The following is a 13,076-nucleotide window of genomic DNA, read 5'->3' as shown; positions in this document are numbered from 1 at the left end:
GGTCAGGTTTAGGAACACAGCCTGGGTATCTGTCATAAGTTTGAACCTGGAGTCGCATCCACTCTCAAATTTCCGTTCATGTTCATACAGCAGACGACACTCTCGTCCCCTGGTGCTTTTTGTGCTGATCTTACATACAATCAGCGTGATGAGGTGCAACGCGGCAGTGGTGCACACTGGAGTAACATCTTGTTTTTCACGCGTGGTTTTCACAACAACCTCTGCAATCAGAGGAGATGTTTGTAATTTCCTAGAGTGTAATAGAAAAGGAAAATGCAAGGAAGTGTAATTGATAATCATAATAAAAAAAAGTAGCAGTACTCTACCTTCTGTGTCAATACACAAAGACAGCGGGAGAAGCACAACGAACCACAGTTTCCACTGCTCCATAGTAGCAGAAATGTCCAGACAGCAGAACGGTACTGATGTCAGAAAACTATCAAAGGGAGGATGGAAAATGTTCACGATGAAATGGCCTAAAAAGGAAGTGACATGTCCGCTTGTATTTCCTGTTAAAACCTGTGATTGATGCCTACTTCTCTGTAAAGCATCGTTTTCACTCAAGCACCTGGTCCTCAAATAAGAAAAGAAAGGGAAAGTACATAACCATGAAGAGAAAATAAAACATACCTCAGCGTCAACTTTCAAGAAAGGCTGATGACTTATATATTTTTTTATATATATATATATATTTCACTGGTCATAGTGAAATATATTAAATATTAGGGTGTTATGAGGCAAGAGATGTTTGCTTCAGGAATAAATGGTATAAAAATAAATGCAAATACTGAGCACCATAGATAAAAAAAAAAAAAAAAAAAACATTAAACAGCGGAGTTTGAATAAGAATGAACGCAGATAAAAACAAATGTATTCATGGGATTTATCTGTTTGTTTTGGGGTGGAATCAAGAACTACTCATTTCGCGAATAATGTCTTTCTCAGTCCAAAGCTCAGTTCCTCAGCTGCACTGGAAACTGGCACAAAAAAAAAACACCTGACAAAAACTGAAAGCACACCAGAGTCAGGAGGTCGTAGGGAAAGATATAGATAAATGGAGGTTTGCAGGATTTCAAACAGGTCCTCACAGATGCAGACTGTTTTGATATCAGTGGCCCGGACTCTGAGCTTGAAGGTGAAGGTTGAGGTTGAAATGCCGCAAAAGGTAAATGATATATGAAACCAGTCTGAAAGCTCCTACACCACAGTCTTCTGACAAGTATGAACATTTTACACAGCATCGTCATTAAGCTATGGTGTAGTTTCATTTCTGTGGTCAACCACCAATACAGTACAAAACCAAACAGTGATAAGTATAGTATACATGGTTGTCGACTGGTTACAAGCATATATGATGTGTTGTGTCTGGGGGCAGATTTGCCTCTACTCTATCTCACCCACTGCAAACCACAACTGGCACAGATCAACAAACTGAAACACAGAGACTCGATGAAACAATGACATTTTTCTATCATTTAGCATTGTTTACAATAAACTGCTATAACAAGAAAACGAATAGCATGTGGATTTCACTCTCTGCTGCTCATTTTTATGTACATGCAGCTTGTTAATGCTTGTGGGAACTCAATCAGTATTAGATTATGGGTTATAGCCTCCATTAGCCTGGCAACAAACAAAACACATAATGTGGCTGCTCAACATGATTGCAAAGGATTCATCCTGTGGCAAGGTTCAAAGATGCTCTACTACAAGTGTTGTCTGTGATTCTGCCAGCAGAGGGAGAAGTACAGACAACTGTCCTGCCAGGACATTAATAGGTACCATAAATGCACAATAGCAGCACATAAATCATACCAGTAGCCATTGAAATAAATTTTTTTTTAAAACAACCTTTGTGGATTGATACTCCTGGTGTAAAAGAAAAAAAACTTCTCACTAACGCAATTTTCAAAATTTGTCAGACTTCACAGCCTCAGTATAAAATAAAGATGAAACGTGTATTGCACGTTGTGAGTTGTGAAAAATACCATGAGTATGAGATGCAGACCGACCGACATGTCATTAAAAGATTAAAAAACAAAAATAAAAATAAAAATTGTGTGTTTGTAGTTGTTCACATACTGTTCTGCCCAGGGTGGGTGTAGATCTTGATATCACCATCACCTGGAGACAATCCGGGTCCTCACCATCTTTAAAACCGCTACAGAACAGAACAGAACAGAAGAGCAGAGGTGGTTATGAATTTATTGTGGCTTCAATATGTCTTGGTATAAATCAAGACATTCATATCATGAGTAAGATTTACATGTAAATCTACATGGAAAAATGTTTACGCCCCAACATGGGGTTGGACTCAAGGAAGCCATTAATGATTTACATGTGAAATCCATGAAAAGGAGAAAATACCTCATTTATTTTTACCCGGATTTTACAGTATTAATGCATCCACTCAGACAACACAGAGGGGGAAATGTGTTTTCAAAAGCCACATCTGTCTTTTCGCATTTCCTCTGAAAGCTTTGCAGCCTCAAGCCAACGTGTGACCCAGATATAGTCAAACATGTGTCACCACTCAACTCTGCCCAACTATTCTCTTTTACTCCACCTTTCCTTGAATATGACAATGTCCTCATTCCACTAGACTTGCAAATAAAAGATGTAGTTTGTTGGGATATAAGACCCTGACAATGGCAATATATTCAAATCAAATCAAATCAATCAAATCAAATAAACTTTATTTGTCCCACCATGGGAAATTTGTCTTGGGCAAGGGAGTTATGACAGCTGCCATGTAGGCTACATGCAAAACATCCATCTTGTTTGTCAGTTATGTGGAGTGCAATTGACATAGAGAAAATATGACTTTTATACATTATATACACCCAAACTCCAGTCTTTATGATTGACATAAAATCACACTGCTTCCTTCTCTTTCTCCACTGCACTTAATCCTCACTTCACTCTTATTTAATCCTAAATAGTGCAAAATACCTTGGTGAAGATATTGCCATTGCTTGCCTCATTTTTGTATTTTCTTGTTAAACATAATTAATTAGCTTAGTTTCCCCAGTCCTCCTCCTCCTCCTGCTCCTGCTTTCTTCCTATCCTGTCTCCCTTCTGTCCCTTATCCTGAAGGAATTTCTTTCTTTTTAAAAAAAATCCCTAATATGCAATTTCAAAATTAAGTTACAATCAACTTCACACCTGTTGAACAAATCACATAAGCCAATTATGTAATAAAAAATATGTCCTAGTACATTTATAGGTGAATGTATAAGCAAGCACCTGACTGTTAGCCCTAGGTTTGTTTGTTACCTAAATTACATTTCTAACCCCACCTCTGACTCTCACCTGGATCATCCTTATCCTCCTCCTGGCTGGAAAAGACGTTTGTGTTGATGTTGTGGAGGGTCCATTTGGTGGTTGAGTTTGTGAACACATCGAGGTTTTCCCACATGGTGTGTGTTTTCGTCCTCTTCTTTGTTTTCAAACAAGCTGAGACAGGTAATTAGCTGTAGAAGAAAGGTGGTAGGGTAGTTAGCTAGTTAGCTCCCGCTTGTGGACGAAGACGAACACGACGCGAGACTTCCAGCTGCTATGGTAACCCAAAACGGGAAGGTGAACGTCGCGTAAAGTTATGTAAAAATTCAGTTTTGTTTAATGCTAAACCCCGGGTCCCCTTTATTAATTTTTATTTTTTTTATTTTTTTTACTTACTTCGAGGCATTTTCCGCTGAGAATAATGTAACTTTTCAGTCGGACGTGGACGTCTGCGCAGTGTACACAAGATGGCGCCACCTCGCTGGCAGTTTTTTTTTCTTTCTGTGAGCTCAAAGGCTGCTGGGAGTTTTTTTTTATCCAGGAAGCATCATGGGAACATAAACAACCAGTCATCCGGCGAAACAGAGGTGCATGTTTTCTAACAACCGGCATTCTGCTTGTAAACAAAACGTCTTATTCTTTCAATGTATGAACTTTGTGTTTATTCGTGCTGTGTTATTTATTGTGTAACTCGGTGAAAAACATCCGCTTTTCTGTTTTTTAAGCTGTCAGCAGCATGTGCTCTCGTGGTTCTTCACCCACTAACAGGGCTAATACCATGGCTAATGTAGTCGGACCTAACCTATTTTTAATTAGTTGGTTGTCAGTTTAGCTTTATTTTTCTGTTGATTTGTCCATACAGGTTTGCAGACGGTTGGACGTTAGCTGTTAGCAGTTAGCAGCAGGGAGATCTACTTACAGAGGTGCAGGCAGCTCCAAACATGGTAAGTGAATTATGATGAATTGAGTATTCAGCAAGTAATGATGCATTAAAAACTGCACAGGAACTTATTATCTAGTTACTTAACCACAGTCTTGTAGTTTTAACAGAAAGATTCAGGAAATCCTTCATTCCTGCTGTCATTAAAATGCACAATGCCTTTTTTCAGTGCACAAAAGTGCTCAGTAAACCTCAATATTGATCTAAAACCAGCAGATTTCTCATAAAAAATAATTGCAAATTGCATTGCATGTTAAACTAAGCTTAATAATATGATCTTTGTCATTGGCAGGAGGACATAAGCGCAGTGATGTCCTGGTTTTCCAGCCCCGTGTACAGCCGCTATTGGCAGCACTACCAGCAGGCTATGGCCTGGCACCAGAGGCACAGGCGTGCGTACCGAAAGGCCCTGGAGGCCGCCTACGGCCCCAGCTACTGCCAGGAGCAGCATCCCAGCAGGCACCGGCGCTACACAGACTGGCAGGCCAGAGAGAACGACAGCGAGGACGAGGGCGAGGAGAGCAGCTCGGACAGCGAGATTGAGTGTGACGTCAGCAACATGGAGATCAGCGAGGAGCTGCGGCAGTACTTCGCCCAGACGGAGAAACACAGAGAGGAGCTGAGTAAGAGAGTATTGGTTGTAGGTGTTGAGATACACAAGAGGGTTACCAGGTTAAAAGTTTGTCATCAATGTCTTGGATACAACTGAAGTCTCCAGCTTCACTTGATCAGTAAACATTTGTCCTGCCTTGGGATGCACAGTTGTAGTTAAATGCAATGTTTGAAAAAAAAAAGACACAAAGGGAGGAGACTGTGTCTAAAAATAATCTGTTTTTCCTGTTCCTCCAGAGAAGCAGCAGCAGATGGAGGCCGAGCAGCAGGACAGCTACGTGCCGGCCGACCAGGACTTGCACACCGTCTCCTGGCGAAGCACCTTGGCTCCTCCCTCGGAGCGGCCTGGCGAGAGACGAGGGGCCGAGATGAAAAAGCTGTATGGGGAAGATGCAGCCAAGATTCTTGCCATGGAGGCGGCAATGCAGCTCACATTCGACAGAAACTGTGACCTGAAGCAGCCCAAGTACTGGCCTGTTATCCCACTGAAGCTGTAACAGCTTTTGCGCAGGGCTGAGTTTGGAGGAGATCCCTGCCCTGATCTCTGGGAGAGACGGCAGCTTTGTCGTGTAATGGATTGTGGCTGATGAAGCTGCTGATGTGGAACTAATGGTTTGGGTTAGCTGAGGGTTAGAAGTTATTTTAAGCACTAAAAAGTTGCATAAATTAGCCGAGGTTCAGCTAAGCCAGACACTGACCTGTCAGCTGCTGCAGCCAGTGGAAACTTATGGTTGTGATAGAACGTAAAATGTTTTTAATTTACTGCATTTAAGCAGAAGCACAAAGCACTGCCCCAGATTTCTAGTAGTTTTCTCAGCCCTATATGTTTTTAGGATAAAAACCTCAAAAGTAAAAGTCAGCTCAGAGTCAGAGGTACAGTAAAACTGCCCTGCAGGGTGATGCAAATGATTTTTAGCAACATGTGCCTGGCTGTTTCCTCCTGATCTGTTTTTGTTTACCCTCCAGCTCTGTTGATGTTTCATGCAGCAGTAGCTCCTCTTTATGTCTGTCATCTTGGTTTAACCGCAGAAACATTTTCCCAATTCAGAAGCGTTGCTGCATGGCTGCCTGCTTCTGATCTCCCACTTTTCAACATGCACAGTGATTTGTTGTTGCCTCTAAACTGTGGCTCTCTGACATTTCATGGAGTTCAAAGCCGTTTGTGTGTGGATTATCAGGAGGGTGTCGACTATTCTCTTTTATATCTTGTGCCTGCACCCTTTTTTATTTTGGACTTAGGGCTGTGTATTTTAATATAAGTTCTGTTTATAATAAAGTATTACATGTTTGGATAAAACTGTTGTCAGCTCTGAATCCTTAGTTACCTCTTTGTGTAATGTGCTCTTGATTACATAACTGCTGCTGCATCTAAAAACTGGGCCAATATTGTTTTTTTAATGAAGTTAAACATTAATTCGTAAGCTTTTTGGAAAACATGTCTCACTCGGGTCAACACTTGATTTGCCTGCAGTGCGCTGGGCAGAAATGTATCTCGGCTCAAAGAGAGTGATATGAAGCTTTTGTGGTGTGTAAGGATAAGTGAGGACACTGACAAGCAAATGTGAGCGCAGCAGCTTTACTTGTGCATAAAAGAGGACACTGTGGTGAACAGGGTGAGGCTCGCACGGTATTTTCATCTGAGGTCACTGCCCTTCTGACCCTGTGAAATGAGGTCATGGCATGTGATTTGTATTTTTATTTCATGAAAAATAGGTCAGTCTGATGCTTGTGCTCACAAATCTAACAGGTTTATCTGTTGTGCATCCTTAAAACCAACATCACAGACTCACTGGATGTTAGTGAGGATGCATCACCCTTGTCTTACCTCCTGCACATATATTCTGAGAGTGAGAGAGAGACTATAAAGCATATTTGGTATCAATTAACTGTATTATGCACGAAATACCAGGAAATACAATGTATTATCAGCACAGCGAAGCAAAAATACCAAAATAAAAGCACTGCAGAGGGAAACTCAAAGAATTTAAAAGAATGAAAACATAAAATCTGAACACTGACTGGATTATTTGTAAAAAGAAAAAAAAAAGAAAGAAACGAAAAATACTGTTATTGCTCTATGGCACTGAGTACAAATAAGGACATTTGTTTGGTGTGTGTTTGGATTATTGAAGTGTGATCCATTTCTAGCCCCGGCCGTGACGTCACTCCTCGCCCTCCAACTCCCCCCCGCTCTTCTGTTTCTCAAACAGGACGTCCAGTTGTTTGCATGCAGCCCCCCTCCAGACAACCTGTGGACAGCATCTGGGAGTTGGAGCTCACTTCTTCCCCCCTCGCCTTCTGACTCGGGGCCAGTTTCCACAGGAGCTGAACAATGGGTACGTGAAGTCATCCTCATTACATTTTCCTCTCTCGCTTTTTTTTTTTTTTTTAATCCAACACTGATGAAAAGGAAGCGCAGCATTTAAACGCCTGTGCTTGTCTCTCCTCCTCATTTGGATGCTGTCTTTTCCGGGTGCGTAAACGCTCCGTGCGGCGCAGGGGAGGCTGCCGTCGCTGCGGTTGCCTCCACTTTGCATGTGTCTGCTAATCAGTTTAAAGGCTCAAAACGAACAGAGTGTGGCAACTTTCACCCTGCGTTTCTGTTGGTCAAGTGATGGCAAAGAGAGAGCGCGTGAGTGAGAGAGGGAGGGGGTTATAGGCTATTATTTATGGCCATAATGAGAAAGTTGAATATATAAATGAGAGTGCAAGATGATCTGTGCAGGCTGCAGAAAAAGCCAATTTCAGTGCATTTTGAACCTGATTTCTTTGTGTGCACGTGTGTGTGTTTGTGTGCTTTGCATGTCAGTGGTCTGAACAGGGTTTAAAGATTTTCAAGATTAAGACATGAGTAAAGTCTTAACAAGGGATGAGGAACTTCTTTTCAAAATATGTGCATACTTTTTGCATGCTTTCCTACATTTGTAACATTACCTCAAAATAGCTTCCAAAAAAAGGCTGTTTAAAATGGTCAATCATGTGGGAATATTCTCAATGTGGTAATATGTGAGCTCGCCTGACTGCAGCTGAACCATAAGGACTCACCTCGTTCCTGCCCATGTCAACTCCTCATGTGAGAGTTGGTGTTGATTGGATTAACAGGGAATGATCCGCTCCCTCACTGTGGATTACACAAGGCTGGACAAGCTTGAAACACGGAAGACAATTGCTGTTGTGTTCACAGGCGGATGTGTGACGCAGGGAGCGGGAGTGTTTTTGCCGCCGGGGAAAAGTTTTAATTCATTAAAGGAGATAAAACTTTAAAAGTTTGGGCAAAGAGCAGCACTGGATATCATTCAGAGACACACAACCGAGTACAGGGGGGATGATGTGTATATTAAACACATATTAACTCATGGGTGCACACTGCACACAGCAGTTCTTGCATGTAAAGAAACAACCAGCATGCCTGGTTCCTCCTGTGTAAATGAGAAAGCTCTTTGTGTGGGACGCCGTTTCAAAACTTTTCTGTGATGTCTGTGATCAGAGAGGACAGAACACTGGTTCCCAGTTTGTTTTGGGAAGCTGTAACCAGACCAGAATGTCTGGGCAGAAGTTCAGCACCGTCTGTGCCACTGTTGCACTGAAGGCTGACCTGAGGCCAGTAGCATTCATTCTGATCTCATTAGGCCACTGATGCAAAAGGCGCCAACTTTCTCAAGCATTTCTCTGTGTATCCATTCCTGTTCTCCTCGTACCCTCCTCCACTACATCTCTTTCTCTCTCTCTCTTCCATTCACAACATCTGTTTCCAATAAGGCAGCAGGACTGTTTATCGCCTTCAGGCCGGTGAGAAGTTGAGAACAGACAGGATGTAGCCAAGTGACATGATTTACTGCGATGGGGGAACCAGAGCCATTTTTCTGCAGGGAGCCATCGTAAACTTCTCTTTCCTCCAGCTCCAGCGCTTCTTTGCCTCTTGTTCCCCCAAACTGCTACTTTTGTCTCATCATCGTCAGCATCATCATCCCATCTTTCATCTGCATCTGCTTCTCTCATCATCTCCCCGCTCATTGTCTTCATCATTATTCTTTCCATTTCCCCTCTCTCTCCCCTCTCTCTCTCTCTCTCTCCCTCCCCCCCACGCGTCCTCCTTCATGAATTCGCTCTTTGTGCTCCCCCCTTTTTTCTTTTTCCTTTTTTTTTCTCTCTCTCTCCTTCTCGCTGCAGTTTGTCTCTGCTTGGCCGTATGTGGAAATTCATATCCTCTTGCATCCTCTCCTGTGGATTTGCTGTGCGACGATCTGCAGAATAGATTCTGAATGTAGCAGCCATCATGCAGATAGACTTCAAAGGCTGCAGATTGTTTTATTCTGAAGGAATAAATGATCAATCAGCTGGGTGAGGGGGTAGTGCAACGATCCACTGACCTGATTAAAAGAACAGCGCACCAATACTTACACTACAGTCCTGTTATAATTGTCTGATGGGCTATTGCTGAACACAACTACTTCGATTTTTATATTGAGTTTGGAGACGATTTTGATCCTTAAAGCCTTGAAAAACTCTCTGCTGACTCAATGCACAGTCCCCAGGATTAACTGAATGATTGATTCATTGACTTAAGGTTGTGTATCTGTCAGTAAATAAGGAGAGGACTGTGCAATATGCAAGAAACCTCATCCAAAAGCAAAGGGAAGGCTTTATGCACAGACCAGTCCATCCAGATATGATGATATGTGACTCTAAATGCTCGGTGACATAATTGCTTGGCTAATTAGTGAACCACTGTTACAGCTAACACGATAGTTAGCTGCTATGCTCTCTTGGCTTTTTATTCTGGGGTTTTGTATCCAGCATGGCTTAATTCAACAGAATTATTGAAGACAGAGATAATCAACTCCGCCTCCTGTCTCATAACCAAAAAAAAAAAAAAACATTCCTCTGCTTCCGGCTAGAGTGATTCACAGTTTTTATATTTCCAACATTAATCTCCTCTTTGAGAGAATGTCAGCTTTGAGTTTTTTTTTATAATGTCTCTGCAACAGGCAGAAGTCTTTGCTTCCCTGCCTGCGTCAGCTCCAACCTCTGCAGCATCTGTGCTTCATCTGCTCATTAGTCACTGAATTGATTTGTCTGTTTTTTTTTTTACTCATCTCTTTCATGGTTTAAACTATATCACAGCCTTTTCCTTTGCTTTTTTTGATTGTCAGAATGGCTGTTTTGTAATGTTTGGAAAGGGTTTGTCTTGTGCTATTGTGCCATTGATTCATCCCTGACTGAAACCTGTGCACTTTTTTTTCCTGCATGTATTTGAATCGTACATCCACTCCTCACACCCACATTGCAACCTCATATATGCTTTCATATCTAGGCTGGCTGCAGTCCAATAGCCTTCCCCTTCCCCTCGTACTGCATGTGAGCATTTTAAGCTCAGCCCAGGGGCTACTCTGATGTGTCCGAATCAGACGTCGTTGAGAGGACCTGTTGCCATGGCGACGCAGCGATGCACAAGATGCTCCGAGCCAGGCATCCTTACGAAAAAAAACCCGACCGGCACATGGCAGACCGTCGTACATCTGATCACACAAGCCCACGCAGGCAAAGAATAGGCAATACATAAATATATCTATATATTTATATGCACACACATGACCCACAGACAGTAGTGAACTGTCGCTCTCCCTCACCTCCTACTGCTGCTCTACCACCTCTGCAGTGATGCTGATGATGATGATGGTGATGGTGATGTGCCCACCCCGCCTTGCATTTCCTCCACACAGTGACTCATGGTGTGCTTGCATACTGTAGATAGAGGCAGCGCTTTATTATCCCACACTGCTGCCGGCGAGTGCTGCCGTTCAGTACAGTACAGTTACAGTACAGTAGGTCACAGGTGCAGCAGCTCCCTGAGTCACATGACATCTGAATCTGCAGAGGTCACAGGTCACATGATGCATGTGGAGCAGGGTGAGGGTACATACATATATGTCGTCGGGATGGCGAGGACAACGTAACACCATGTGGAGCAGACTGTGGTCCAAATCTGGGCCAGCGGGATTAGCGGCTCGTCGGATAAATTGCTGGACAGAGGGGTGGGGGGTGGGGGGATGGGTGTGTAGGCATGTGTGTGTGTGTGTGTGTGGAGGTGTGTGTAGGTTAAGCCATTTGTATAAGTACTGTCAGGAGTCAGATATTGACAATATGGAAAGATACATCTCTCACGTCGATGTGCTTCATACTTTCAGTGCAGGGTGTGCGTTCAGTCGGGGCTTAAGGGTTTGTGTGTGTGTGTGTGTCGGTGTGTGAGAGAGGCCGAAACAGAAACACTGCTGATCACATCATCCCTAAAACCACAAAGCACAACTTTGCACGTGCAGGTGTTTGAGGCCGCGCAGATGCCACATGATGATGATGATGAGGATGATGAATAAGCACGTTGGAATTCGTTTGCTTGAATTTGCATCAGCGCTGCCTCCGCGTCTGCTTTGTGTTACAGATGTCACAGAGATACAGAGTGAACGAAAGAGGAAAAGAAAGAAAAAAAATCCTCCTCTAACAGACAAATCTCATTCTGCATTTCTTTGGTATGTTCCTTTAAATCTCCAAATCACAATCAGACTGACTGTATTTAGGTAATATTTGCCAATATGTTTAAATTGTTCAAGATTAACCTTCGTCAGCATTGAATGGTTCCGTTCAGGGATGAGAGGCAAGCGTCTCCTTGGTGACTGGCGGTTGAGGGCGGGGTGGGTGGGGTAGTGGGGGGAGAGAGAGGTGGGGGGAGGTGGGGGAAACTGGGTCATCATCACCCCCACAGATTAACAGCCCGGATCTGGGCACACACACACACACACACTCTGGTGCACAACATGCACAAACAAACACACTTGTGCTCATTATCTCTTTGGAGAAATTAGTAGAAGTTAACAGGTGAGAGACGAGACGAGGCAAAGTGCAGCACTCTCTGCCAAAGGTTTCCCTTTTAGAGGAAGCCAGAAGCCCATTAAAATGGCAAGGATTAGACTAACGCAACAGCGGGAGGCTCATAAAGCCGCCGCTGAGACACTCTGCTTGTTCCAGTGTGTGTTTACATACATCTTTGTATGTCCATGTGATGGCCTGACTTCAGCATCTCTGATAAAACACTTCTATTTGACTAATGGAGGCAGATAAATCAACACCCAACCAGGCTGAAACATACAGCTGTGATGCCTCAACTGTTGCACGCAGGAGAAAGTTGGACTCCTGTAAGAAATAAAAGTACAGAATGAACTATTTCTCCACAATATGCAAGTATGATCTGCTTTTCTTTTTCAAGGCTGCATGCTTTTCATGCTTTCAGCTGCATTCACGATTGCAGACGATGAATAGGAGACTGTTGGACTGTGTGTGTGTGACGCAGTGAAGTTAAGATAGCAGCAGTTAGCCAGGACAGGTGCAGGAGCAACAAGCATTGAGATTTCAGTTCTCAAAGTGCCACTCTGTGACCTCGAACCCCAGCGTTAGACAGAGGCCGACACGAATAGCTTTGAGCAGCGTGGCAGTGATTTCCCCAAGGCGTGGGACAACAGATACCGTATAGGTCGCGGCGAGGTCAACCTCTGGGATCAGAGCTCAGAGCCTGATAGGCGGTGTCAGCGCTCGACGAAAGAGATGCAAAACGGTCTTGAGCGGCGTGTCAGGGAGGCAGTTATGAAGTCGATCCGACCCCTGTAGCGAGGCTGGAGGATCACAGGAGGAAAAAAAGGAGACGACGGAAACAGTAACTATCATTTAAATAAGGTTAGTGCTGCTGGATGTTACATATCCTGCAGCTTTTAGGGAATGTATGAACCAGTAGCTTGAACACCACTAGGCAATGCATTGATGCACTTTGCAACAGGGAGTCTGCAGCCGTGTTAACAGGCTCTGTGAGGCTTGAGATAAATGCTAACATGCTTACACTAACACAGCTAACAGGCTGATGTTAAGCAGGTATGTTTGCGCTAAGTAGAGCTGAGGCTGATGGGAGCATCTTGTTTGTCTTCGCCTCCATTCACAGGACACAACTTATTCATGTATTGACAGCCCTCTCTGACTGCCCACAGGAGGATTCACCCTTTATTTTTTCTTTCCCAGGCAGCAACACAGAAAGCTTGAAACACACTGGCTGCATGTCAACAACCATCGCCTGCAGCGGCACCGAGTCCGCTGCTGTTGACATGCCGGAGTCCAAATCATTTCAGTGACGACACATTGATTAGATTTCTTTCCGTCTGTCTTATTAATTTGCTTTTCTGTTTTCTGGCTCTCGGCGTAG

General features: G+C 43.4%; 1 protein-coding gene across 2 annotated transcripts; it reads left to right on the top strand.

Annotated features, from left to right (window-relative positions):
- Positions 1–3,823: 3,823 nt before the first annotated feature.
- On the top strand, positions 3,824–6,078 carry gemin8 (gem (nuclear organelle) associated protein 8). Of its 2 annotated transcripts, none has more exons than XM_083986545.1 (4): positions 3,824–3,869; positions 4,145–4,226; positions 4,515–4,845; positions 5,072–6,078. In XM_083986545.1, the coding sequence occupies exons 2-4, from the start codon at positions 4,224–4,226 to the stop codon at positions 5,329–5,331; spliced, it is 594 nt and encodes a 197-aa protein (XP_083842671.1). In that variant the 5' UTR covers positions 3,824–3,869; positions 4,145–4,223; the 3' UTR covers positions 5,332–6,078. The 2 variants fall into 2 exon arrangements, with proteins under 2 accessions (XP_083842671.1, XP_083842672.1); XM_083986546.1 differs by having other exon boundaries at positions 3,842–3,901.
- Positions 6,079–13,076: the final 6,998 nt, after the last annotated feature.

Source organism: Trachurus trachurus, assembly GCF_905171665.1.
Source record: "Trachurus trachurus genome assembly, chromosome: 2".
Taxonomy (NCBI): domain Eukaryota; kingdom Metazoa; phylum Chordata; class Actinopteri; order Carangiformes; family Carangidae; genus Trachurus; species Trachurus trachurus.
Note: the sequence above shows the minus strand (reverse complement) of the source record. Positions and strands in the feature narration are given on the sequence as shown.

Excerpts from the sequence above, each read along its gene's own strand:
- gemin8 (XM_083986545.1), top strand. Across the intron at positions 4,846-5,071 it reads GAAACACAGAGAGGAGCTGA|AGAAGCAGCAGCAGATGGAG; the intron begins GTAAGAGAGTAT and ends CTGTTCCTCCAG.